We start from the raw sequence: 26,236 nt of genomic DNA on the forward strand, positions 1-26,236 counted from the left end.
AATGCACTATTCTTAATATAAATAGGTTTATAATTGTAAATATATATGTTTTTTTATAGCTTATATACACGAAATGGGGTAGGACTACATCTGGAACAATAGGCGTTTTAAAATAGTGAAGAAAAAAATCCTTTGGATGTGCAACAGGAATATGTAAGAAATCATAATAATGGTAATGGATTTTTTTTACATTTATTTTATGTTGGAATCCTATGAAAATCCTATAAGAATATGATATAGAGGCAGGATCGGTTTTAAAATTACACTAGACATTCTTAAATGAATCCTGTATAGTTTTGAGGAGCTGTTACTAGAGCTCGACTGTAAAATGTCGACTGTAAAATGACTGTACAACACCGCCATCTACCGGTGCAACTGAGTACATCATTCACTGCCGATCATGAGCGTAGAAGAAGAGTTACTACTTCCGGTGTTACGGATCAACTGGGGATCATGTTAACTGGGGACGCGCGCGTGCACGCAGATAGTTTTACCTGGATTTCCAGCAGATGTTGAACGGTGACAGATTCGTCACAGCGAATCTTTCACTGAGCAGATTTAAAAGCTTTCCACGTTATTGGTAAATGTTTGTATCATATTAGGACATTGTTGTTTACTCTGTCGCTGCTCCGCTGAATGTTTCAGACGCATTTAAGGGAAGTTTTAATGTGTTTTAATTTCACGACACAGACCACGCCCACATTATTTTGTTACTCGTTTCAATGAAATTGAATATCTGATGACAACTTTAAGTAGATTAAATAAATTATGCTATTGACATTGTGTCTTTGCAGTGCATGTGTATTCGCAGATTATTGTTATGATGCCAATTTGTGGCTTAATTTAAATTGAGCAGCAATACTGCTGTGGTAAAAGGGATGTCAAGCATTTATTTATTATTTATTTTAATGTTACTGAGGAATGAGTTAAAGCATAAAGCATACAGTAGGCTAGACTCCATAAATGTTCCTAAAGAGTGTTGAAAATTGAGAAGCCATAGTTTATGTATCCAGTGAATTACCCACAGCATTTATTCAGGGGAATGTTCAACAAACATATTCATTAGCTAACAGGTATGAAAGTAACAATAAAAAAAGTAAGAAAAAAAAAAATAGGCAAATGTGCATGCATGCAGGACAGCTGTATTTGCCAACAGTGGAAGATCTGACCACACAGTCCCACCTTCCACATTCTGAACATTCAATCTAAAGAAGGGAGAACAAACTATAGACTAAGTTACATGTTAATGAAGAACAGTTACTTGTTTTGTAATGTAGCCTATATGTAATAAGTTTTTCTTACCCATTGGCCAGTTTGGCCTTCATACCCATGCTGCTCTCCATCTAATGTAATCATGTTATATTGGTAAATAAATGTCACAGTTGTATTATCTTTTTAAGAACAATTTAACACACCATCATCCTTCATTGTGAAATTTTCACGTCTCCTCTTTATATAATCACGCTCCTTTCTTGAGCAGCGGTCGGGATATTGGTTATCCTGCAAAGTTTTGGATTTGTCTAACTTTAATTGCATCCATTTGCTGTGGCAGTATATGGCCTAACAACGACACTTAATTTATAGACCTTTTAATCTGTTCCTAACGGTTAGCAGACGACAATAATGAAAGCACATGATGTGATGAATAACAAGTAAAGAGAATATGTTAATGAGATTCATGGTACCAGTCAAATGAAGAGAACTGGCATAATCTAAATTTATATTACATAAAAAGATTGTGTCATATTTCTTTTGTTAAAGAGGTCAGCAAAAAGTAAACAAAGCATTTCCTATTGTTTTAGAGAGGGGCATGCTATGCATGTGAGGTGACAAATGATTAAGAGGTTAGTGACAGTAGGCCTATGATAATATTAGCCATAGAGAATATCAGTATATATTTGTAATAATTCATTATCACTATATCATATATTTTGCTTATTTCAGTAATACAAATTGTGGTTGCCTCTCAGTGTTTTTCACAGGACTTTAATCACTAAAGACAAAGTGTTTTCTACATGTCCAATACAAGACATTAGATACACAACATTCAAGTTCATGCTCCTACTGAGCATAATGCACATTTACACATGTGGCAGACGCTTTTATCCAAAGCGACTTACATTGCGTTTCAAAGTATACATTTACATTTACCAGTTCTTGCTTTCCCTGGGAATCGAACCCATGGACTTGGCGTTGTAAGCACCAATGCTCTACTGTTTGAGCTACAGGAAAGCTTGACACAATGTACAATTCAATATTACTATATATTTATATATATACTATATACGTTTTTATTTTTTATTTTTTTATTTTATATTTTATAAATCTGTTGAAAATGTTACAAGTTCATGAGATAATTAACTTAATGACCCTACGTGTATAAGCATAGCTGCTTTATGTCCAGGGAAAAGGATACAGAGGCGTCAGAGATGGTTGTACAGAAAAGAGATCTTAATATAATCAGCAGAGTAAAATAAGCTGATAAGTGTTTTTATATAAAAAATAATAGATCCATTATAAAATTAGGCTATATGCAGATCAATAAATGCAACTTGAAAAAAATGTAAATGACTTTGCAATTTGTTTCTTTTAGGTAGCCTAGCTACTTTAATTTATCTACATCTGTTGTTATTTGTGATTAGAACTCATGACAACACACTACAGAATATATGATACACTAATGTTGAGAAGAAGATTCTTACACGTCTTCTGAAGTGCGCGGACAAGTCTGTTCATCCAATGAAACCGAATGCCCCATGTTAACATAGGCGTGGTTTCTGAGCTTGACACTAAAGTATGTTAAACTTATTTGAAATTGCGTCAAATACGTAGGAATATACACTTCAAAAACAAATCGCTTTATTATGCATACCAGTGTGTATACAACTGGTGAAACATACGTTTTTAATCATGGATCCGTGAAAAATGGCTGCGACGAATCTGTAGCCGTCTAACATCTGCTGGAAATCCAGGTAAAACTATCTGCGTGCACGCGCGTTCCCCAGTTAACATGATCCCCAGTTGATCCGTAACACCGGCAGTGAGTTGAACCTGGGATGGCGCTGCATCAAATGGAATTCGCCCTCTGTCATGTACACTGATCCAGTTTCTTCAGAGAAACCCACATATCCGTCCTTTTAGCTCGAGGTATATACTTATTTCTTTATGTCCATTCATCCGCACTTTGTTTTAAAGTATTTGTGGGCTTGAAGAGACAAGCAGTTAGTAACTTTGTATACAACTTACTCTACTGCAGCTTCATCACTGACAGCTGATTAGATTGACAACAGACAGTCAGTGTGGGATGTTCAAACATTGCTCATCTTTTAGGGGCAATGTGAGAAACCCGATAATCATTTTAATGTTCTAGATTTCACACAAACCTATTGAAGTGTGTCTGTCAGTGGTTACTCAATAGTCATTCATTATGAATGAGAGGTTATGACATGTCCAGTGTCTAACGTATGCTCTGTTTCAGAAACTAAGTTAAGTAAATTCCTTTTCTAATAGTCTAAAACACCCTCTAAAAGTTTAATAACCAGAGATAGATCATTTGTATCGTATATGGGTTTTAAAAATGGCTGTTAAATAAGTAAATTAATAGATTAGATTAAAATAAAGGAATACAAATGTGATTAAAATAAAAAATGTTATTCATCTTTGAAATAGATTATATTGAAATAGAATAAAATAAACAAATAATACATCAAACAGTATAGTGAGTAGAAAAAAATATATAATAATGTAACTTAATAGAAACTAATACTACACTTGTAATATAAAATGTTCAGTGTATAAATTGGGTGTTTTTTAAAAGATAGATGCCTTTTAAATTTTAGGATGAGGTCCCTGACACGAGGATGATCATATTTGGGGGTCTATGGCATATAAATGATTGAAAAGCCCTGGTCTAGCTGGTGTTCTGTTAAGTGTGTGTTGTGCTGCTCAGTTCTTACAGTGCAATGCATAAGTGAATACACCCATGCTAAAGTTGACTAAAAAGAGGAATAAAAAATCATATTTTGGAAATTGAACTTAATGCCTTAATTTAAAAAATTAGGAAAAATCCAACCTTTAAGGACACCAATTTTCTTTGTGAATGAATAATGTATCGTAAATAAATAAATGTTCTTCCTTAAAATACATGGTGCATAAGTGAGTACACCCCTATGTTAAATTCCCATAGAGGCAGGCAGATTTTTATTTTTAAGTATTTTTTTTATTTTATTTTTAGGATACTATGCATCCTGATAAAGTTCCCTTGGCCTCTGGAATTAAAATAGCCCCACATCATCACATAGCCTTCACCATACCTAGAGATTGGCATGGTTTTATTTCAGTTAGCCTAATAGCTAGTTTGATTTGCATTGAGAGATGATCTTATGGAAAGTACCCCATGCCAATCTCTAGGTATGGTGAAGGCTATGTGATGATGTGGGGCTATTTTAATTCCAAAGGCCAAGGGAACTTTATCAGGATGCATAGTATCCTAAATTTTTTTTTTTTTTAAATACTTAAAAATAAAAATCTGCCTGCCTCTATGGGAATTTAACATAGGGGTGTACTCACTTATGCACCATGTATTTTAAGGAAGAACATTTATTTATTTACGATACATTATTCATTCACAAAGAAAATTGGTGTCCTTAAAGGTTGGATTTTTCCTAATTTTTTAAAATTAAGGCATTAAGTTCAATTTCCAAAATATGATTTTTTATTCCTCTTTTTAGTCAACTTTAGCATGGGTGTATTCACTTATGCATTGCACTGTATATACTGGAATGTGTAAAGCCTAAAGCTGACTGACGGATTATGTTGATTAAGTGTGTTTTGTTCTCTGCAGAAGAATGTTTTTTTGTCAATGGGTGTGAGTCGGCTTGATGTTCTGTACAGAAGGCTTCTCCTCACCAAACTCTTCATCCAAGGATGGGGGAAGCCAGAGGACCTGAAAAGGTAAATTAGACACAATAAAAACAAATTGCATCATATGACTTCACTTATGATAGTGGGGTGAAGCTTATACAGAAACGTTTTGATAATTACTCATAAAATATTGATGCTAAAATAATAATTAGCAGTGGTATAAACATTATATTTGTTGATGTATGGCTTATAGAATGTTCATAGGTGCACTCGGTTATTTTTTGTTGTAACAAAAATAAACATTCATAACGGATGGATATGTGTGTAGGACCAGAAATGCACACTTAAAAATGACTTTGTTTGAATAACATTTTGAGCATGTAGTCGTGCGTACAGGCAGTGGGATATTACATGATCAGTCACATCATGGTAATGATTAGTAGTGAATAAAACACTAAAATGTGTATATACAAATATTTTTTGTAATTTGTATTAAGAACATTTTCTCTGTAACCTTCCTACTATTGAAAGCTTTCAATAGTGGAAATTATTAATCATGACTTATTGTGGATTGCCACAAAAAGTAACAGTTTAGCATTCGGATGATGCTGCATCCACATTGACAACCAGCTTGACACTGAGTGCACCATTAATGATATTAACTTGTTTAATTTAAATTTCTTCATGGATATTACAGAATATTTGAGTTCCGGAGGATTATTGGCAACAGGGAGAGGTGCAAAGATCTGGTACAGAGGGACTACCCAGTATTTATTGACAAAGTAAGTGACATTATTGTTAGTAATAGTAACTATAGTATATGCATATACTGTATATTATTCAGCACAATTAAAAATTGTATAATGATCCATTAACTGTGTGTTACCGCTGTGCCCAAAGGTAGAAGATCAAACAGATTGCAAAATTCACAATGGTCATTTCATATCGCCACTGGAGCACTTTGTCCCGGGCATCTTGCCAGCGGAGTCCGTCAAAGCCCGGTAGCCAAAACAAATCACCCACAAACATTGAATGCAAATGTGAAGGATTAATGTGACTTATTGTGTGGCTTGTTCTTTCAAATGAAGACATTTTGTTTCAACTTTACCACCAGATTCCAGTTCATTGTACCTAAGAAATGGAAGAGGCACAGGCCAGTCTGTATTCACCTGGCTGGAACAGGAGACCACGTGAGTGGTCAATGTTTGGCTGTGCTTCCATTCAATCTCAGCATCATTTATGAAGTTTTTCTTTGGGATAAACAATATAAACTAAACTTCAAAAGTTAAATTTATAAATAAAAAAAAGTAAAACTATTAAATAGTATTTAATATTAATATGTATCGATTATCGGCCAAAACATATCACTATCAGCTAGTGTTTTATTTGAATTTGATGCATCTCTATGTTTTTTATTGATTTTTTTCCAGTTTTTCTGGAGAAGGCGAACACTTATGGCCAGGCCGATGGTTAAAGAATCAGGGATGGCGTCTCTTCTGTTGGAGAATCCTTATTATATCCTTAAAAATGCTAAACTATAGACATATTAGTTTGCCATGTAGACTCCAAGTATCAAAAATGACTATATCTCATCTGACACCTCCTTGACTCTGAGCTGTACATGGATACAGGAAACCTAAAGACCAACTGTGAGTGTTTGATTACTGGCAGCATCTGTGGTGGAAGCTATTATTGTCCATGTCTTTGTAATATGGAGCGTTAGTATGAACAATGCATGTTTACTATTACAATGTATATGATTTGCGTTTACTGCAGTCGCTCCAGTCTGAAGAACGTATCAGACCTGTTTGTGATGGGTGGAGCACTGATCCTGGAGTCTGCGGTGCTGTTACACTGGCTTGAGCGAGAGGGTTTCTGGCCTCTGGGCTTGACTGGCATTTCTATGGGTGGACATGTAGGTTCTGCATTCCTCATTTACAGTATCTGACTTTATTACTACATGTAGTTTTCAATCAACTGTGTTCAGAAGAACCTGTAACATATCCTATATAATCGATTGTTGACTCATTTTCTTCCTAGATGGCATCATTAGCTGTAACAAACTGGCCCAAACCAATTCCGCTCATACCTTGTTTATCCTGGACGACTGCCTCGAGTGTTTTTACCACAGTAAGATTTAAACAACTATGTTTTAGCATCATATTGTGGCGTATTAATGTTGCCTACAAGTCATTTTGGATTGGTTGTATTTCTAGGATTCCACAAAATCATAATTTCCGGTGAGAAACTTAAACTTGATTTAGTTTGGATTTATCAAGTCAGTTGTCTACTTTTTAGTTTGAGTGCAATTTGTGATCTTTTAATTTTTATTTATAATTTAAGTTTATGGCTCTGTGGCAGCACAAGAATGTAAGTGATAATAAAACGCATAGATAAAGCATTTTAGCTTATATTTGTCAGAAAATGAAAAAAGAAAGTATGCAGGAGTGTTATTTTAGTAACACTGGAAACTTATTAGTTTTTAAAAATACTATTATTTTTTTTAATATAAGGGGCCATTTATTCAATTTTGGCCGTAAAAGTGGCATCATGTACATGCGTATTATGTGTTCAGTCTATAGGCGCGTAGTGTTTCTTTACAAAGTGACATCGCCAACTACTGGCCTGACAGTAGAATACAGCGTTTTTAATCGTTTTCGCCGATCCGTGTGAATGGGGATCATTTTGACAATGTGTACGCAAAAAAACGAAACCTAAGATTCAAGTTTCACGCATATTTTAAATTAGTTTTTATTTTTATATTTCCTATTTAATTTTAGTTAAAGTTTTAGTAATTTTGTTACGTTTTCGTGTTTTTTGTTTTAGTTTTTCTGTCTATATTGATTTTATTCACTTTTTATTTCAATTTTAAAGGGGATAGTTCAATCCTTTCTTTTGTTGAACACAAAAATAAGATAATTGAAAGAATTTTGGTAACCAGACAATCGACGATAGCCATTGACTTCCAATTAGGAAAAAAATATTATGGAAGTCAACAGCTGCCGTCAACAGTCTGGTTACCAACATACTTCAAAAAAATCTTCATTCATGTTCAGCAGAAGAAAGAAACTCATGCAGGTTTGGATCAACTTGAATTTTCATTTTTGTGTGAACTATTCCTTTACATTATTTTAATACATCAAATTAAACTAAAACTAAAAATGAGTGATGTTGCCTTTGCAATTATCTGAATTAAGTTTTCTTATATTATTTTATCTCAATTAGGGTTTATTTAGCATGTAATGAAGATATATATATATATATATATAATTTTTTTTTGTTTTTTTTTTGTTGTTTTTTGTTTAACTATAATAACCCTGGTATGTAGGGACTTCCCAGGACATAAAGACAGTATTAGTCACTTAGCTATTGAACTTTGTAGCTATGAATAACTTTACGTCTTCATTCCTGTGTCAGTGAATTGATAGCATCAGAACATGGTTATATACATGGTTATGTCACCATGTGTTACTCATTCCCATTTGAATAACTCAGTTGGGTGTCTTTCTTAACATCAGATTTATAAATTTGATCTTCTGCAGGGTGTTTTAAGTCGAGCCGTGAACTGGAGAGAACTGGAAAAGCAGTATGCAGCTCACACAGTCTATGAGGAAGAAATCATCAGTATGCTGGAGTATTGTGGGGTAAGTATGTTATTCTGTGGCAGAGTTTTGTTGTGATTTAGCTTGTGGACACCACAAAAGATCACAGAGGAAGATATGATTTGTTCCTTGCATCACATATGTTGAATGTGCAACATTTTTGACTAATCACTCACTGACACACCCCTGATTTTCAGACAGACTCGTTCCGTATGGGCCAGGAATTCGTAAAAAATGCCCCAGGCAGCTTTGACAGTCTCTCTGACCTGGATCTTGGCCATGACCTTCTTGACCTCCACTCGCCAGAGAGGGACCAGCAGATGGGGCTACAATCCTCGTGTTCTCAGCCCGGGACTGAAGGTCATGCGTCAGACTCAGCCCTGCTGATGGGGCGAAGAGAGAGAGACGGACTAGATCAGATGCTATCCGCTGTGAGCAGCAGCGGGCCTCATTTGGACATGCTACATGCTAAGAACATCACCTACGGGACTGGCCAGCGGCAATCGCTGCAGCGGGAGTCTCTCTGCTTCATGAAGGGAGTGATGGACGAATGCACACACATCGCCAATTTTTCAGGTACTGTCTTGTTTTGGACATGGTTTGACTTGTGTTCCTGGGTTTGATCCTCTTTCTTTTTTGCATTCTTTGTCTCCAGTGCCTGTGGATCCCAGTCTGATCATTATTATCCAGGCAAAGGAAGACGCTTATATTCCCCGCACTGGAGTACGCAGCTTACAGGAGATCTGGCCTGGCTGTGAGGTTCGCTACCTCAATGGAGGTCACATCAGCGCCTACCTTTTCAAACAAAGACTGTTTCGGTAAGCACAGTCAAATTTTAGAACAGGGAAATATCCATGGAGTTTAAATAGATAGTTTACCCAAACCCTGTATGACTTTATTGGTTACACTTTACAATAAGGTTCATTAATGTATTTACTAACAATGAACAATACATTGTTACAGTATTTAATAATCTTTGTTAATGTTAGTTAATAAAAACACAGCTGTTCATTGTCAAGTTAGTTCACAATGCATTAACTAATATTTACAAATACAACCTCTGATTTTAATAACATATTAGTTCACGTTGAAATTAATATTAACTAAGATTAATAAATGCTGAAGAAGTATTGTTCATTCTTAGTTCATGTTAACTAATGGACCTTATTGTAAAGTGTTACCACTTTATTTCTTCTGCAGAACACAAAAGGAGATCATTTTTGAAGATGTTCTGTTTATTTTTTTCCCCATGCAGTTACAATGAAGCAAAATTGTTCAAGCTTCAAAAAATCATGGATTATTTAGTCAGTGAACGAAACATTTAGAGTGGTTTTATAAACTACATCAATTCATTGAAAAAGTACAATTCAAAGGAATGATTCGTTCACAGATCCCAGCTTCTCTTATGAACGTAGTTGTTAGTGTGGAACATTATTACATTACTAGTACAACATTATTAGTGAATAACTAATGACTTCAGAAAACTTGTATACACAAATCATATGCACTACATTCATCATGATTCTTTATGGTGTTTTGCATCATTTTTAAAGTTTTTTTTTTTCAGTCCTTGTTCATCCTGAAAAAAAAAATTGTATTATGGTTTCCTCAAAAATATTAAGTAGCACAACTGTTTTCAACATTGATTATAATAACAAATGTTGTAATAAATGCAGCTATGTTGAGCATAAGAGAGATTTAAAAATCTACCGACCCCAAACATTTGAACACTGTGGTGTATTTTTTTCAGTGAATTATTCCTTTAATAGTGATCAATGTTAATTATGTGGTTAAACTGTTGCATATTGCTTATAATCAAGTTACTTAACCACGTCTAATCATTTTAAATACATGCATTACCTTTTGAATTTCATGCTTGATTGTTTACTTCCAGGCAAGCGATTTACGACGCCTACGACCGGTTTCTTCACAAGTATTCCAGCTTATAGCCATGGATTTTTTGGGACTCAGCACTGACAAGCATTTTGAAAGTGTGTGGAGATGGAGAACACTTAATGCGATGAGCGTGATTTTTACAGAAGACTGTAAATGTAACCAAAGGGAGGCAGTGTGCAGCGGTTGTAGTGACAGACTCTGTGTGGTACACCTCAAAACTCACAGTGACCTGAAGCTAACTTACATGTGCTCAACCCATACAAAACCTTGTCTTCCTGACCTCACTGCCTTTAATCATATATATAATCATGACTGAAACATAATTCACCAAGCGAGACAAAGATGTGCCTCCAAACCATAATTCACTCACACATTAAGGTGTCTTTAAATCTCTTAATGAAGCAAATCTCTGAAAATATAGTATTTTGAATTGTAAGGTAAATAAATTAACTTTTGGCAATCTATATTTTTGTTTCACCAACATAGAATATCCTAATTTGCAGAGCAAATGTTTGCCTGTTTTTAGAAAATAACGCATCAGGAAAATGGCCTTGTCATGGGCAGGCCATTGTTTTAATCTCAGATATGAAAAAAAAATAAAGTTTAACAACTCATTCAGATGAGTTGTACTTAAACAGATCTTTAGCAATGACTGGGGCTCATTTGAGGATTCAAAATACACTTTTTTTTGTGAACTGCATTCTTAAAAATCAGTGCTGCGTGTATTTCAAACTCTTAAATCCTAATCACTGCCAACACTACAGTAACCACTAACAATTGTAGTTTCAATAAATTGAAATGATTTCTATATCACTACTGTCACTTGATCTGATCTGCCATGTGTTCACTATTCACTGTATTCATCATGAGCCATTTGTTTCATTTCATTTGTTTCTCCCCTGTAAAATAAAAAGGAAATCCTAAATATTGAAGTGTCATTTTTTCCTTCTTCAAAATGAAACAACTTTACATTTGTAGAATTACAGGAGAAACAACATGAGGATATTTAATGTTTGACAAAGGGAGATTAAAGGTGTGAGAATATATCTTTATAAACAGACAATGTATATTAATAATTTTATATTTTTTTATAAATATATATTTTTTAAATACAGATAAAGTTTTGTATGATACAATGTAAAAAAAAAAAAGTTGCTGCCTAAAATTAAGTACAATCAATTTGGATGTTTAAGTCAATTTAACTTAAATGTTATTAAACTGACTTTGAAAGAGTTGAATAACTTGTATAATTTATACAAATTTTGAAAATTGGTTAGTTAAAGCAATGTAAACACATATATTGTCATTACGTATCGACTATTTACAGTGTATAGATGGATTTTCAAAATTATACAATATATATAAATAATAAATAAATTATTCAAATTCATATAATATTCGAAACACAACATAAGCGCATAAAAAGGGATGTTTTATTTTAATGTATAATTTTACTGGCGTTACTCTCATCAAAGAACATATTTGCATGTACGTATTAAAGCTGCACGTGATTACTATGTTGATATTTCTCCTTCTATCCCGCACTACTGTAGTTTCACTTACAGTATTCTGTCACCTGGAAATCTTGCCCTCATTAAACATGGAGTCCTCGGTTTTCCCCTACCTTACTGAAGCCGTTTGCCATCAGTACGTGTGACCCCTGAACCTGCTCGAGTGTGTGTGTGAGTGTGTGTGTGTGTGTGCGTGCCAGCCCTCCGCCATATTCACTGTTGTCTTGCCTTGAGAAAGAACAGGGAGCATTCGAGACTGCCCACAAGAACCGAAACTGTGTTTATACACCGAGCCTGGAGACCAGCCGACGGGCATAATACGGACTAAAGCGATGGCGAGGAAAAAAAGCAAGCAGCAGGGCGTCGGGGCCAAGGATTTAGTGTCGGGACAGCAACAGCAGCAGCAGCAGCAGCAGAGCCTGTCGAAGAAGCCCGGCGATGCGGGAGCAGCAGCAGCAGCAGCGGCGGCGACAGCAGGCGGAGGCGCTGGTGCTGGAGGAGATGTAGGAGCGAGCAGGACCAATCAGGTAGCTAATGCTAACACGTCCATCCAACAGCACACCTCCTCGAGCCGGTTCGCGCTGTTAGAGACTTGGTTTTGTAAACTATTTTAACGGGTGTTTTATTTAGGGCTCTATTGCACGTGCAGTTATTTGTGTTTTCGCGCTTATTTTGCGTTTTGTAGCGCCTGATTAGCGATGTCCGATTCATGAACGACTTGTTCTTTGGAATCGGATCTTTTATGATTTGGTTGAACCGATTCGCAAAATTGGTCTGAACGATTCGTTCACGAATCGGACGGAATCTGTCAGAACAGTTCTCGGTTCAAAACATCTGACTGACAGCCGTTTTTTTAGAAACTTACGCTTTGTATGGAGTTGAAGCCGGTATGCAATGTGATAGTAAGAGCATTTTGAGTGATGTGGTGAAAAAGTATATTATTTTAATAGCCTATAACAAAATATACAATCGTAATGAAAATGTTTATGATATGATTAAATTACAGTATCAAGACAGTTTATTTTAATACAAGGCGTTTTATTAAAATAATAGCACTTTAATGCTGATGCAAATCTTATTATTGTTTAATGTAAATTATAAATTATAAAATGACTTTTGTTTAAATGAGCCGAATCATGTCTAAAACAAACAGAGCTAGGAGTCGGATACATGGAATTACACTTTTATAAAACGTAAAATAAAACCTAATAAACAGTAATATGTACAGTTTGCATATAATATGCCACGCCAGGATGGACCATATATATAGATATGTCTTTGAGGGACCATGTGATGGCGCGATTACTTCCCGACGTAAAATAATACGTGAATCTGTTTTGGAACCGGTTCTTCGAAACGAACTGTTCGAAAGAATCGCTTCTCGGAAATTAGTCGGATTTCCCATCACTACGCTTGCTCTCGCGCTGCACGGGCGGAGCAGCACTAGCTCGCTCGCAACCTATGCAACGATATAAATAAATAAATGTGTTGTCTTCACAGCGTTTTAATAGCCCCAAGCAGTGCAGTACCTTCTGAATGTTTTATACGACACTGGTTGTTTAGATATAACGTTAGCTGGTTCAAGAAAGCTAAACGAAAGTCCGTGAAGCACAAAGCTAACAGTGTGTTGCTGTCGTCTATTGCTGTGGCTACTAAATTATTTCTGTAGAGCTCAAGCTAAAGCGGCGCTACTAACCCAGCCACACTCTATGCGCTGACACAATTACTATGTGTTTGTGCATTAAATGACTTAAGAAGCATATTTACTATGTGTCAATTATTGTCATACGATTCAATTCTGGCTGCCTTTCAGTGTTACCAACCTGCTAATATCTGCAACACTCTAAAATGTTACACTTGCAATGCACAAAAACATTAATAACGGTAAAATGTTTGAGCTTATGCATTTAACAATGCTTTTGCCGTGATTGGAGTGTGTACAATGGATTCTGAATGTGTGGTATTTGTTTTGGTGGGTTACAGATGTCTTGCTGAACCCTTTCAATTTTCTATAATAGTTGTATTGTTGAAAGAGTTTAAAAAAACCCCTGATATTTCTAATGTGATTTATGTGCACAGGTCTGTTTTACTTATTTGCAAAGAATCATGCTTTAATTAATTGAGTTCCTGTTATAAAAAGCTTTTCTACTGACCAGTCAGTCATTGAATTGACAGACTGCATTTTTGTATGAATATTTTTTATGAACTGGTTTCTTCCAAAACACTATAACATTATCTCTAATGATCTAGAACAAATTAAAATGATCTTTAGACATAACCAAGCAAATATTTCTGCAGTGCTTATTTCCTAGTAGAAAATGAATCATTGAAATCATTTATGAACCCATTTAACTTGATTTTACTCCATTGGATGCCTTTTTTACATTTTTCTACCTACTCCTGAACAACTTGCACAGGATTGTGGGATATCTACGGTTCCCACGGTCATGAAATACTGGGACAAATCAGGGAATTTTTGATTTTCAGGCATGAAAAATTCTTAAAAATTCATAGATATTTTAGTGAATATAATTTCTTGGTTTCAGATGCAGAGCTCATTACAATCTGTCCGTCTGTTTTTGTTAACTCATTTGCTCTGATCACACAGTCCATGCATACGTGCTGCTTGCTGTGCCATCGGGAGTTTAAAGACTGGGGGGCAGGCCAGGTGAACGGGCTTCCCAGTCACGGGTCCAAACTGGCGGAGGCTGTGCCTGCGCTGTCCCAGGCCCTGCTGAGGGAGGTTCCGGGCCGCAAGCTGGCAGACGCCGTGCCTTCGCTCTCTCAGTCGCTGTTGGGTGAGGTGCCGCTGTGGATCTGCCAGAGCTGCAGGAAGAGTGTGGAAGAGGAGGAGAGGAGAACGGTTCAGGAGCAAACTACGCAGGTAATTGAGACAGAATATATATATATATATATATATATATATATATATATATATATATATATTGCTTCTATCCTTTGATTGCATGAAGATCAGTAGTTATGTTTTCATGAATTTAACTTAAATGCGCCAAATTGGAATATAGGCTAAAACTTAAAAATAGAGCAGCATTTCGATTGCATGTGTTCAAGAGAACAAAATCATCACTTCCTGGGAAATTGTCGCAAAATATCTGTAATAAAAATGAAAGTTGCTGCAATCGGGAAGCCACTGTGGCTCTTTTTTCCTACATCATAAATGACTTGCGTCTCAGAACGCACAGACGAAACTCAATTAATGCTGTCATGCTATCTTGCGTTCGGATGCCTGGTGTTTGGGAACGCAATCATGCGAGACACTTCTGGGAGGTCATTATACCAAAGCATTCTGATGACAGACTTTTGCTCAGGCATTTCAGAATGATAAATTTGAGATGCAGTGCCTGTGCGATGAAATTGGTCGGCTGGTTAGTCCAGTTATCTAATCTCATCCACTGTTGACACAAAGACACACAAGTTTTTTTTTTTGCGCATCGAGGGATATATTGGTTAAATGTGTTTCCGTCGTAGTTTATGTGCATGTCTTCTTATAGGATGCCGCTGTCCCACAATGTATCCGCCTCAATTGAGCGAATACGTTTTTTTAATGCGCATTTTTAGAATTAAAGCGCATCTTGGTGTTTCCACCCAGCGTTTTTTTCTATGTAACATCCCAAAATGTGGATAAAAATAGGTGGATGGAAACATACCTAGTGTGTCACATGTGTGACCAAAACCGTTCCTTCTTTAGACAGGAAAGCTCAGCAGGTCATTGAGGACAATCCTGTGTACATAATACAGGCAAAAAAAAGTCTGATAGCGCTCGCATGTCTAGTGAAACATAATTTCCCATGCACCCCTAGAGATCCCTAAAAGATTTTGCAGACTCACATTGCTTTCTGTCACTTATCTAAAAGATGGATGTGTTGTTATCCAGGTGCCGCTGTCCCACTCGTCCTCGTGTAAATCTCAGAGCTGCGGGAATGGTTATCCGGAGCATAGCTCGGTGGATTGGGACCCCAGCTCCTTCCTTTCCGCACGCAAACTGTCTGGCCTGTGGAATTCGGCTCATTCTAATGGAGGGTCTCACTGCAACCACAGCACACCTACACTTTCACAGGGTACGTCTTCCTGCTCTTTTACTCCATTACATGGCACTCTTCAACACTTGATTCTGATTGATCAATTGCAGCATTGTGTGTTCTGATTTTTTTTTTGTATAATGCCCACTGAATTGACCGCCTCAGGAAGCCAATTTTCTACTTAACTGTGCAAGTTTCAGGTTTCATATCACTCCATAATTTCTTCTTTATTCTCAGATGATAAACTCAAATCAATATGTCATGCTCATTAATTGATTTATTTGGTACTTAACTGTGTAATAAGCAGGATAATGTACAGTCAGACAGGCATTGTGACAAAATAAACCGCTTCTTTCAAACTTCTTAAAAAAATAAAACTTTTCGTGTAGTCTGCAGAGTGGTTTTTATAAAGTGAAAGTTAGTGTTTAATGTTGCTGTTTGAGCATTAAAACGGATCTGCAAGGTTACAAAGCTCCAAGGTTACAAAGTCCTCCAAAGGGAGATATTTTATTTTACAGAATCCCCTTTTCAAGAACTACAACGAACGACTTATTTGGACTACAACGCGTTTTTTCCGGGTTTGTGAAGTCATAAATGTTACTCATTTAAATAATCCCTGCCAAAGGAATACGCAAAAAAGCGGACGAGGTCTGGCTGAGCTGCTGCAATGTAGCTTGCATTGTGCTCTCTTAGTTTCTGGAAGCTGTTCTCCGTAAAATTTGCAGCACACAGATAAACATTGGGATTATAATGTTCAGGAACAGTGTTTCAAATTTTAACCAATCTAAGTTCGTCAGCCTTAGGAAGGTCAAACAAATGAGTTGAGGAAAAAACAGCGGCTCTTAGACAACACATAAAAGCTTCTCCCGAAATGGTGCAGTTCCCTCTTTGTTGAGACAATCTGTTGTTTGTGGATCAAAACTTGTAAGTATGTCTTGTTATTTGTAGTTGTTTTCCCTTTCAGTCGGTCACGTTTGACGTTACGTCGACGTCACCGACGTATTGGGATCTTGCCTGAGAGCCCAATCACCTTCGAGTGTAAACTAAACAAGCCAATGAAATTTGGCGTGCGAGATTTGCATCTCATGCTCCGCTCCGCAGCGCGGGTATAAATAAGGAAGCTGATTCAATGCACATTTGCTTTGTGCTGAGGAGCCGAGCCAGTGAGCTGGCCGCCCAGCGAGCACAGCAATTGTGGCAACGGCACGTAACGTCTCCGTTCCCTCCTTCAGGGAACAAGGGTTACATACGGAACCGAGACGTTTTCTATTAACAGTTCCAATTATAAGTTTTATGTTGTTGCTACGCTCGCCTGCTAGCCAACATTAGTGTTGATATACTGTTTACTATAGCTTTTGTAAGCTCTCACATTTGTAAGGCTGTTCACCCCCCCTTAGGAAAATTAACCATGGTTTTGTGATCGATTACTGTTTGTATTACCATACTTTTTTCTGACAAAGATCATGATTAAATCGTGTAACATAATATCTAAAATGTATAAGAAATAAACAAACAAAAAAAACATACCGCTCTGAAACGTCCTGTGAAATCTGTGCTTGCAAAGTGAAATCCGTTCTGGTCTGGACGATCCCCTTGTTTGTTAACATTCTTAAGTCTGCATTAGATTTTAATTGGTTTGAAATTGAGTAGAGCTCACGGTTATGAAGGGGCGTGACATTTCCCGAACACACGCTAAGCGGTGCCAATCACAACACACTGGGCCAGCTAAACAATCACAGGACATTTTTTACTTCTGAAGGAGGGGCTTCATCGAAACCAGAACTAAACGACGCATTCGGGCAAGACTGGGGAGAGTGGAGCTGTAATAATGAAAAATATGTGATAAATAATTAGAACAATCAAGCACGAAAGCATAATCTAGTACACCACAAAAACTAAATAAAAAGTTTTTTATCTTCGTAAAAGGGCAAATTAGGACCCCTTTAAGTTTTAAATAGAATTTGGATGTAGAAATAAGACATTGTGTTATGTTTTGTCCTGGTAGGTGGGACGTTGGGACCAGCTTGCCATGAGAAGAGATCTTCTCATGATGCTCCCGGGAAGGCTGCCAAAACATTCGGGACTAAAGTCTGTCCCTACAGTCATCCCTCATCCCAGAATTCCAATGCAGCTTCTCCTGGGACACTGTCTGCCTCCACTGATCTATGTAAGACCAACCCCAAGCACTTCAAGACAATGTGTCGACGACCAACTCCTCCAGGTGAGAACACAATATGATTTTATTGGTTATTGCACTGGGTATCATTAACTGACAACAATCAGCAATTATTTGTACATTTATACTTCTAGGTTAATATTCATTTCTAAATATGCTATTGTTAATTAATGTGCATTCATAATACATTAATGTTAATTTACTTGTAATGGTAAACATTTATATTTCAAAAGGTTGGGGTTGGTAAGAGTTTTTAATACATTTGAAAGAATTATCTTATGCTCACAAAGGCTGCATTTATTTGATCAATATTGAGAATTTTTTTTACAATTTAAAATAACTGAGAATGTAATTTATTCCTGTCATGACAAAACTGAATTTTCAGCATCATTACTCCAGTCTTCAGTGTCACATGATCATTCACATGAAATCATTCTAAAATGCTGATATAATAAATTTGTAATTATTATCAGTGTTGAAAACCATTGTGCTGCTTAATATTTTTGTGAAAAACGGTAAGACTTTTTTTTTTCAGGATTCTTTGATGAATACAAAGTTCAAAAGAGCAGTATTTATTTTAAAATAGTAATCTTTTGTAACATTATAAATGGCTTTACTGTCACTTTTGAGCAATTCAGTATGTCCTTGCTGAATAAAATAATTAATTTCTTGAAAAAAAAAAAAAATTCCTGACCCTAAACATTTGAATGGTATGTAGTATTTAACATTAGCCATGATCAATAAAGGCTGTAAAAGTATTGTTCACTGTTAATTCATGATACCTAATGCATTTACTAACTTTATCAAATTAAAGTGTTACTAGAATGTCATTTACCACTATGTTTAGGCGTATTTACATATGGAATCTGGTAATATCCGATTCCATATGTATCTGATTGCACGTCGAAGTGCTTGTTCTAATTTTAGCGCAGTGTTGCAGTAGAAAGACTAAAAGGGATTGTGTGGGAGAATATTTATGCATGCACTTCAGCTTTAATGTACACAATAACAGTTCATATTTTAATGCATTTTAATGCATACTTTCACCATTTGCTTTTTCAGCAAATTTTGCACCGCATTATGTAATGGGTGCGAGCTGCAAAGCTTTCAAATTTACACCATTTCCTAAACATACTCAATGTGACAAGAATGTGTCAGACATCACTGCAAAGGAAATGTTGCTGCAAAGTGTCACAATCACATCCAATCAGAACATTTCGATATTTGATAAACTGTTATGTAAGGTGGGATTATGAACCAATGAAGTTTCACTGGGCAGTGCCACTGAACACAGCAAAAAATAGAAACCAAGCAACCGATAAAGTGTCCCGTTGCTTGTTGCTGTCACTCTTAATTAACATGGAAGAGTTGATTTATCACTTGCATCTGGATGCAAACTAATTGTACGTCCCCTAAAGACAACTAAATATCCAAAGTATTAAAATATGCATTTCTCTCCAGGTGAAGCGTTCCACCCAAACGATCACCACCAAGCTGCAGACCTGTCAGTGCCACCCAACAGTCCAACGGGTCTCTCATCCCAGCATTCCTCGCTGCTGCCTCCCAAACAAAACTCCAGTCAGCATGTTCACGTCAACTCCGCTAGTCCGGGGCTGCCTTCGCATGCTCCTTTCTCTCCGTTGGTACCAAACATTCACTCTCCCGCAGCCAAGCACTCAAGTGGGGCGGACAGTCCGGTGGCCCTGCACAAGCCCAGCGCCTGCAAGAATTCCCACATTCCCGCTGTTAGCACGCAACACGGTAAACTCGGCAACTCACTCATAGGCTGCAGTCACCCCTGCAACGGACACAGTAACGGCAGCCCTGTAGCCTCTTCCAATGCTGGCCATCTGACGTCTGGGGCATGTAGGTGAGCATCGGTGGACGTGCACTGGTCATTGGTTGTTTTTATTACTTTGCATTTCTGTATGTTAACTGTTAGGGCTTTGTTGAAAATATCGATTTATTGATTCTCATTCGCTTTAATCGATTCTTTTCTTAAATCCCAGGAATCGATATTTTAGTCTATGCTGTTTTCAGTTGATGCATAAACAAAACTTTACTTAACATTATTTGTAGCGTGCCTCCAATCCAATAAATCAGAATAAACTTTGTGCTTTGTGCTAAACTTATTGCTTTGTTATGATATGAAACAAAGTCTCGGCATTAGAGTCCGTCAATGTTGTTTTGAAATTCAAATAATAAATGCTGTTTTGGCACGACGGATCACTGTATAGCCGCCTCACTGATCATCTCTTCCTCTTTACTATTAGTTATATCATGAAATAAACATGAATGAACATCTGAAGGTACTGTATGTTGAAAGATACAGTACAACACAATCAGTGTTTCAACCACAGAAAGACATCGTGAAATAGCTTGCAAACAATGTCACCTATCGTCACATTTACCTCAGAAAAGCCATTCGGTGTCTACAGCTCGATTGTTAGCTTGAAAAATGAACCCTAGAGAGAAGCATTTTGATAAATATATGCACCATATTACATATTCATTGATTTTTACTTAACCTGTTCTTCAATATATAATGTAAGTTTGAATAAATCAATCATTAAAACTACTTTTTAAGACGGCACAGTTTATTTGTATATATTTATTCAAGAAACATAATTATGTCATTAAAAAGTTTTTATTATAAATTTGTTATTATAGAAAACTGCCTTATGTGCAAATTTAAATGTTTGTATCCTTAATATTACAGTAATGTACCAACTGACAGGGTTCCCTGTATAGTTTACAGCTTTAGTTGAGAGGTATTTTTGTTTTCCTTAAGAATAATTGACATGTACTGTACCTGATATACAGTATATCCATTCCAGATGAATCTATATCAAATCAAATGAAACCGAATCACAAGCTTCTGAATTGAAATTGAATCAAGAAAATTTGTGTCTAAAGTTGTATTGTTCTGTTTGAGCAGGGACCAGGCATGTAAAGGGCACAAGTTGCCCAATGGGTCGTTGTGTCACGCTCCGCCCTGTGAGCTTGAAGAAGGAGATGATGAGGACAGCAGCTCGGAGCGCAGCTCCTGTGCTTCCTCTTCCAACAATCAGAAGGACGGGAAATACTGTGACTGTTGCTACTGCGAGTTCTTCGGCCATAACGCGGTACTGTTTACCTAATGCTCCATCTTTAATGTTTAGACATTGCTCTAACGCATTATGTTTGTGTGCTCTGTCAACCATAAATAAAAGTATTCGTCATCTTCCCCTCTACAGCCTCCGGCTGCCCCCACCAGTCGGAACTATGCTGAGATCAGGGAGAAGCTTCGGTCCAGACTGACCCGCCGTAAAGAGGAACTCCCTCAGAGGCAGGATCTAGACCCGGCAGCACCACCGAGTGCCATAGACCATCGAGATGTGGATGAGCTCCTGGACTTCATCAACAGCACAGAGCCCAAACCCATCAACAGTGCCAAGGCTGCTAAACGGGCACGGCACAAACAGAAGAAAAAGGTACAGTGTTTTCCATTTGACTGTGTGCAATATAGACACTTTAAACTGCAGAAATAGTAAGAGTAGTATGTTGAAATGCTATTCCAAACATTCCTAAATATGCTACATGAATATAACTAATTGTAAATAAATTACACCTTTTTATGTTGAGACTTTCCCATCACAGAAATAAATTGCATTTTAATATATGAAGTATAACAATTATTTCTCTATTTATTTTTCTTTTAAAAATGTTTGAACGGTTATGTGTGTGCTTGAATAATATGCTTAAAAATATTATTATTTTGAATTTCATTACTGATTCACCACTGATTTCTAACAGGCTTCTGTTTCCAGATTGTACCTTTGAAGCTTTGGCTTTTTTTATTTCCAGAAATAGTTTTTTTGAAGCCAACTTGCCAGTTGTAGTCTTTATGCAAATGCAGCATTTCCTCTTCCAACATTCTTTTAAAAAATACAATTGTGAGTGATTTTATCAACAATTTTGAACAGGAGAAGGAGAGGGCTCTTCAGGGCAGCGTTGAGGCAGCCATTGGTGAACCCCGCTCGGTGTCTCCCCCCGACCCCATTGATGATTCGACTCGAGACGGGGAAGCGAACAGACTGTTGGAGTGGCCTCAGCTGGAGCTGGAGCGAGTTAACAGTTTCCTCACCAGTCGTCTGGAGGAGATCAAAAACACCATAAAAGACTCCATCCGTGCCTCTTTCAGCATGTACGACCTCAACCTGGACGTCAACGACTTCCCGAAGAAGGCGGCGACACTGGAAGGAAACCATCTGCTGTCTCACCTCAATGGATCTTCTGATCTGCAGCAGATAGACTTGGATCTGGCACCGCTCTCGTTGAGGAACTTCAAGAGGGACCTAGACATAGTGAACGGTTGGGAGGACACCACTGCAGCCAAAGACATCCAGAGGCTCCACTCCACACCCAGTCTTTCCAAGCTCATCCGTGTTCAGTCACCAGAACGAAGCCCAGCCACGGGGTCAGAGTCCATCCAGCCTGGCACCGCGTCTGCTGCCAAACCCAACGATGCAGTTCCTGAAACCAAGACCTCAACTGCAGTCGGATCCAAGACAAAGAAGGGTAAGAAACAGCAGAATCAGCGGCAGCAGGACCAGGCGACTCAGGAGCAGGCGACCAATACGAAAACAGCAAAAACTGAGATGCATAAAGCACAGGAAACAAGGGCAGCTGATTCAGATAAGAACACCAGAGGTGGATCCAAACAGAACCACCAGACTCAGCAGCAGACAGACTCCCAGAAAACAGGAAATAAGAGAGCAGAAGAGGTCAAAGCTTGCAAGCAGTCATCCAACGGAGCCTCAAACGGTCACCATAATACAGGGTCTAACACGCAGAGGGGGAAGAACGAACTCTCGGACACACGGGATGTAGACTCTAAAAACACCTCCAACACTCACAGTTCACAGCAGCAAGCACAGCAACCGAAGGGAAAGACTAAAAATAAGAACAAAAACAAGACGGAAAAGTCAAATGCAATCGGTAAGTGACATTTGGGAAATAGTAAGTTGGTCTGATCTTGTGGGTCTGTTTAATCGTATTTCTTGACTATGTTCAGCTCTTCATTACTTTTCACCCCCTTTATCCCTGACAGATGATGTGTTCCTTCCCAAAGATGTTGACCCTACCGAAATGGATGAGATCGATCGTGAGGTTGAATATTTCAAGAGGTAAAACCCAGTCATTACCAAAGACAAACTGCTCTGTTTATTAGCTGTGTTTCTTTAGACAGGCATCACCATTATTATTGTTGCTCATATTTAGGATACAATACAGAAGTTTAGTTTAGTTGCATTTTATATTCATATTTTTAGTGACAGTAAAGATTTATATTTCAAATAAATTCTGTTCTTTTAAACTTCCTATTCATCAAAGAATCCTGGAAAAAATGCATCAGTAAACAAAAATAGCAAGCAGCACAACTGTTTTCAACATTGATATTAATAAGAAATGTTTCTTGGGCACCAAATCATCATATTAGAATGATTTCTGAAGGATCATGTGACACTGAAGACTTGAGTAATGATGCTGAAAATTCAGCTTTGCCATCACAGGAATAAATTACACTTTTAAAAAAACATTAAAAGAGAAAACAGTTGTTTTAAATTGTAGTAATGTTTCACAATATTACTGTTTTAGGCCAATTAGAACATATCTGATGCTTAATATACAGTTATGCAAAATAGGATTTTGCAATTTTTCCAATGAGATTTGACTGTCGCTGGGGCTACCAAGTGCAGATATAGTGATGAACATCTAGATAGGGTAACCAAAACTTCCTGGTGCTCATCGTTAGGATATCAACTAGGTTTACATAGAAAAGATATCGCTTGTCTCTTTATTGCCTCACAGGTCATTCTCGGAACCAACCAGAATTGTATGCAGATGTAAAAGTCTCACTCGTTGCTTAACATTCTTTTAATTTCCCCCCTTTTTTCTTAGGTTTTGCCTTGACTCTGCTAAACAAACCCGACAGAAGGTGGCCGTGAACTGGTCCAACTTCAGCCTCAAAAAGATGCCCTCAAATGCAGCTCAGTAACAGATGGGTGATGGTAAACAGACCCCCCCTTCCCCTCCCAGCAAGACTGTATCAAAAACCAGTTTGGCCTTTGGTTACTGTACTTAACACTCGATCGGCCTAAGGTTGCTCCCTCTCACAGCCCTTTCTGCCTCTATGCCACGGGACCTTGATTTTTGACCACCAGTCATCAAACATGTTTTCGTTATACCTGTTGTTCGTGGGGAATCACACTGCACCCTGACCTCAGTCCGAAAACCTGCATCTTGTTATTGCATAAGTCGCTAAAACACATTCGGGTACTGATCCAGTTCATCTATATGCTTTATATGTCGTATGTACACAGTTATTTTACAATAAAAATGTTTTAAAATTTGCAACAATGGCTTAGTTTGACCCATCAAGCCTTTTTCAGCTGTTGATTTTAAAAGGTACTTCTCCACTTGCAAATCACCATCATGCATTTTTGCAGACGTCACTCACCCTGCAAATATACTGTAGTCTTAGAATAGATTTTTTGATAATACAAAATTCAAATTGCTGTATCATGTCTGATTGTCATAATGGAGGTAAAAAGGCAGCAAAAGACTGTTGTGTTCACTGATGTGTTTAAGTTTGTAGTTTGTCTATGTGAAATACAAAGATCTGGATAGACTATACCACACCTATGTCATTTGATTTCACAGTCGACTTTGTAAAGCCTAAACAGTTAATATGCACAAAAAGTGAACCGTGCACATGGACTTGGTTGTCCTTTAGAACAACAACGAGAACATCATTGCATATGCTTACGATGTATGATGTGTGAAACTTTTGTTTTATTACTTTGGACGTTTTCAAGAAAAGAAAAAGGAATCAACACTAAAAAGAAACTGATTTTAAAGACCTGTATCCGTTGACTGTCACTTTTATACAAAAATTTGAAGGTTGGGCAGATGAGCTACGTTTCCTTTGCATGATGAGTAAAACTGACAAGTGTAGGCTACTACAAACCTCTCCCATCTCCTTCAACACTGTATGGAATGCTGTTCAAAACTGACTTTTGGCAAAAATCCCTGATTCCCCGAGCAAAATCTCATGGTAGTGTCCCTGCTGATCCTCCCATGTGGTGGTTTGGATATAGTTCTGTGCTGTGACCACGTTCTTGTTGTGAGTTTCAGTTTGTAGTTGGTTCTCCAGCAGTGCATCCTTGTTTTGGCTGCATGACCTCATTTTGTTCATCCCAGACACTTGCAGTAGTTCTGCTCGTGTAGTTTCAGTCCACTAGTGCGTGACAAGTTCAGACCTGTTTTCACTTACATTTGCAATCAAGGACTTTTCATGATGATTTAAGACTCTCCACGGTGGTACGGCACTTGTAACATCTGGCTGCCCTTTCCATAGCTTTGTATGTCTGCATTGTATTTTTTACTGAGCCCCTTCTGGTAAAAATCCCAACTACAGATATGACATCATGTTGAATATTAGGGTCTCTGGGTTTATGATCGTCTGAATCTCCTTTGAAGGATTGAGATCAATTGAGAAATGTTTTGAGTTTCTGTTTTCATATTTTTTTTCCGACATCTTTGACTCTATCCAGGTTATATTCAACTAGAAAACATTATCTTAAACATTTGGAATGTAGATTTATACTATACCATTAATGGCCAAGTGTATGTTGGCTTTCTGTTTTATTTTGTTGTTTTTTATTATTATAATTATTATTATTATTATTCACTTTTGATACTGTGAAAATCTTTCATGCCGAAAGATTAAAACATGACAGTTTTGAGAAAAAAAAATGTGTTGTGTTTGCTTTCTAAACTTATATGTTAGTACCATTCAAATCTGTCAATATAAGAAATTGATAAATATAATAAACAAATAGGAATAATTTGGAAAAGTGTAGTTCCAAATTAACGTTATTCACCTTGGAGTGGTTTTCAAAGGTAAAGTTTAAGCTAAAACAAACAAAAGAAATCTATCATTAATTCACTCTAGTTTCTTTTGAAACAGGAGACCTTTTAAGGAGATTTTAGGCAGAATATTTGGGATTGGAATGATTAATTGTGACCGAGACTGTCATTCTGCCTAACATTTCCTTGTGTGTTCCAATTTCCAAAGTAATGTTTTTGGAACAACATTATGGTGAA

The 26,236-nt window shown here is 37.1% G+C and overlaps 2 protein-coding genes across 3 annotated transcripts; both read left to right on the forward strand.

The window, feature by feature from the left end:
• The first annotated feature begins 3,003 nt into the window (after positions 1-3,003).
• Positions 3,004-11,286, forward strand: abhd18 (abhydrolase domain containing 18). Of its 2 annotated transcripts, XM_084133603.1 has the most exons (13): positions 3,020-3,147; positions 4,844-4,953; positions 5,561-5,645; positions 5,764-5,864; positions 5,978-6,053; positions 6,294-6,378; positions 6,485-6,512; positions 6,640-6,778; positions 6,904-6,993; positions 8,406-8,507; positions 8,663-9,041; positions 9,121-9,283; positions 10,360-11,286. In XM_084133603.1, the coding sequence occupies exons 2-13, from the start codon at positions 4,862-4,864 to the stop codon at positions 10,412-10,414; spliced, it is 1,395 nt and encodes a 464-aa protein (XP_083989729.1). In that variant the 5' UTR covers positions 3,020-3,147; positions 4,844-4,861; the 3' UTR covers positions 10,415-11,286. The 2 variants fall into 2 exon arrangements, with proteins under 2 accessions (XP_083989730.1, XP_083989729.1); XM_084133604.1 differs by lacking the exon at positions 6,485-6,512 and having other exon boundaries at positions 3,004-3,147; positions 6,294-6,392.
• Positions 11,287-12,033: 747 nt separating this feature from the next.
• On the forward strand, positions 12,034-25,876 carry fam193b (family with sequence similarity 193 member B). Its single transcript, XM_084132865.1, has 10 exons — positions 12,034-12,399; positions 14,481-14,756; positions 15,768-15,951; positions 17,918-18,133; positions 19,550-19,958; positions 21,027-21,213; positions 21,325-21,561; positions 22,054-23,068; positions 23,181-23,256; positions 24,029-25,876. The coding sequence occupies exons 1-10, from the start codon at positions 12,205-12,207 to the stop codon at positions 24,123-24,125; spliced, it is 2,892 nt and encodes a 963-aa protein (XP_083988991.1). The 5' UTR covers positions 12,034-12,204; the 3' UTR covers positions 24,126-25,876.
• The last annotated feature ends 360 nt before the right edge of the window (positions 25,877-26,236 follow it).

The sequence above is a fragment of the Abramis brama genome, assembly GCF_963993115.1.
Source record: "Abramis brama genome assembly, chromosome: 13".
Classification (NCBI taxonomy): Eukaryota; Metazoa; Chordata; class Actinopteri; order Cypriniformes; family Leuciscidae; genus Abramis; species Abramis brama.

Excerpts from the sequence above, each read along its gene's own strand:
- abhd18 (XM_084133603.1), top strand. The coding sequence starts at position 4,862 with ATGGGTGTGAGTCGGCTTGATGTTCTGTACAGAAGGCTTCTCCTCACC. Across the intron at positions 6,054-6,293 it reads TGGCTGGAACAGGAGACCAC|TTTTTCTGGAGAAGGCGAAC; the intron begins GTGAGTGGTCAA and ends ATTTTTTTCCAG. Across the intron at positions 9,042-9,120 it reads ACACATCGCCAATTTTTCAG|TGCCTGTGGATCCCAGTCTG; the intron begins GTACTGTCTTGT and ends CTTTGTCTCCAG.
- fam193b (XM_084132865.1), top strand. The coding sequence starts at position 12,205 with ATGGCGAGGAAAAAAAGCAAGCAGCAGGGCGTCGGGGCCAAGGATTTA. Across the intron at positions 14,757-15,767 it reads TTCAGGAGCAAACTACGCAG|GTGCCGCTGTCCCACTCGTC; the intron begins GTAATTGAGACA and ends GTTGTTATCCAG. Across the intron at positions 21,214-21,324 it reads AGTTCTTCGGCCATAACGCG|CCTCCGGCTGCCCCCACCAG; the intron begins GTACTGTTTACC and ends TCCCCTCTACAG.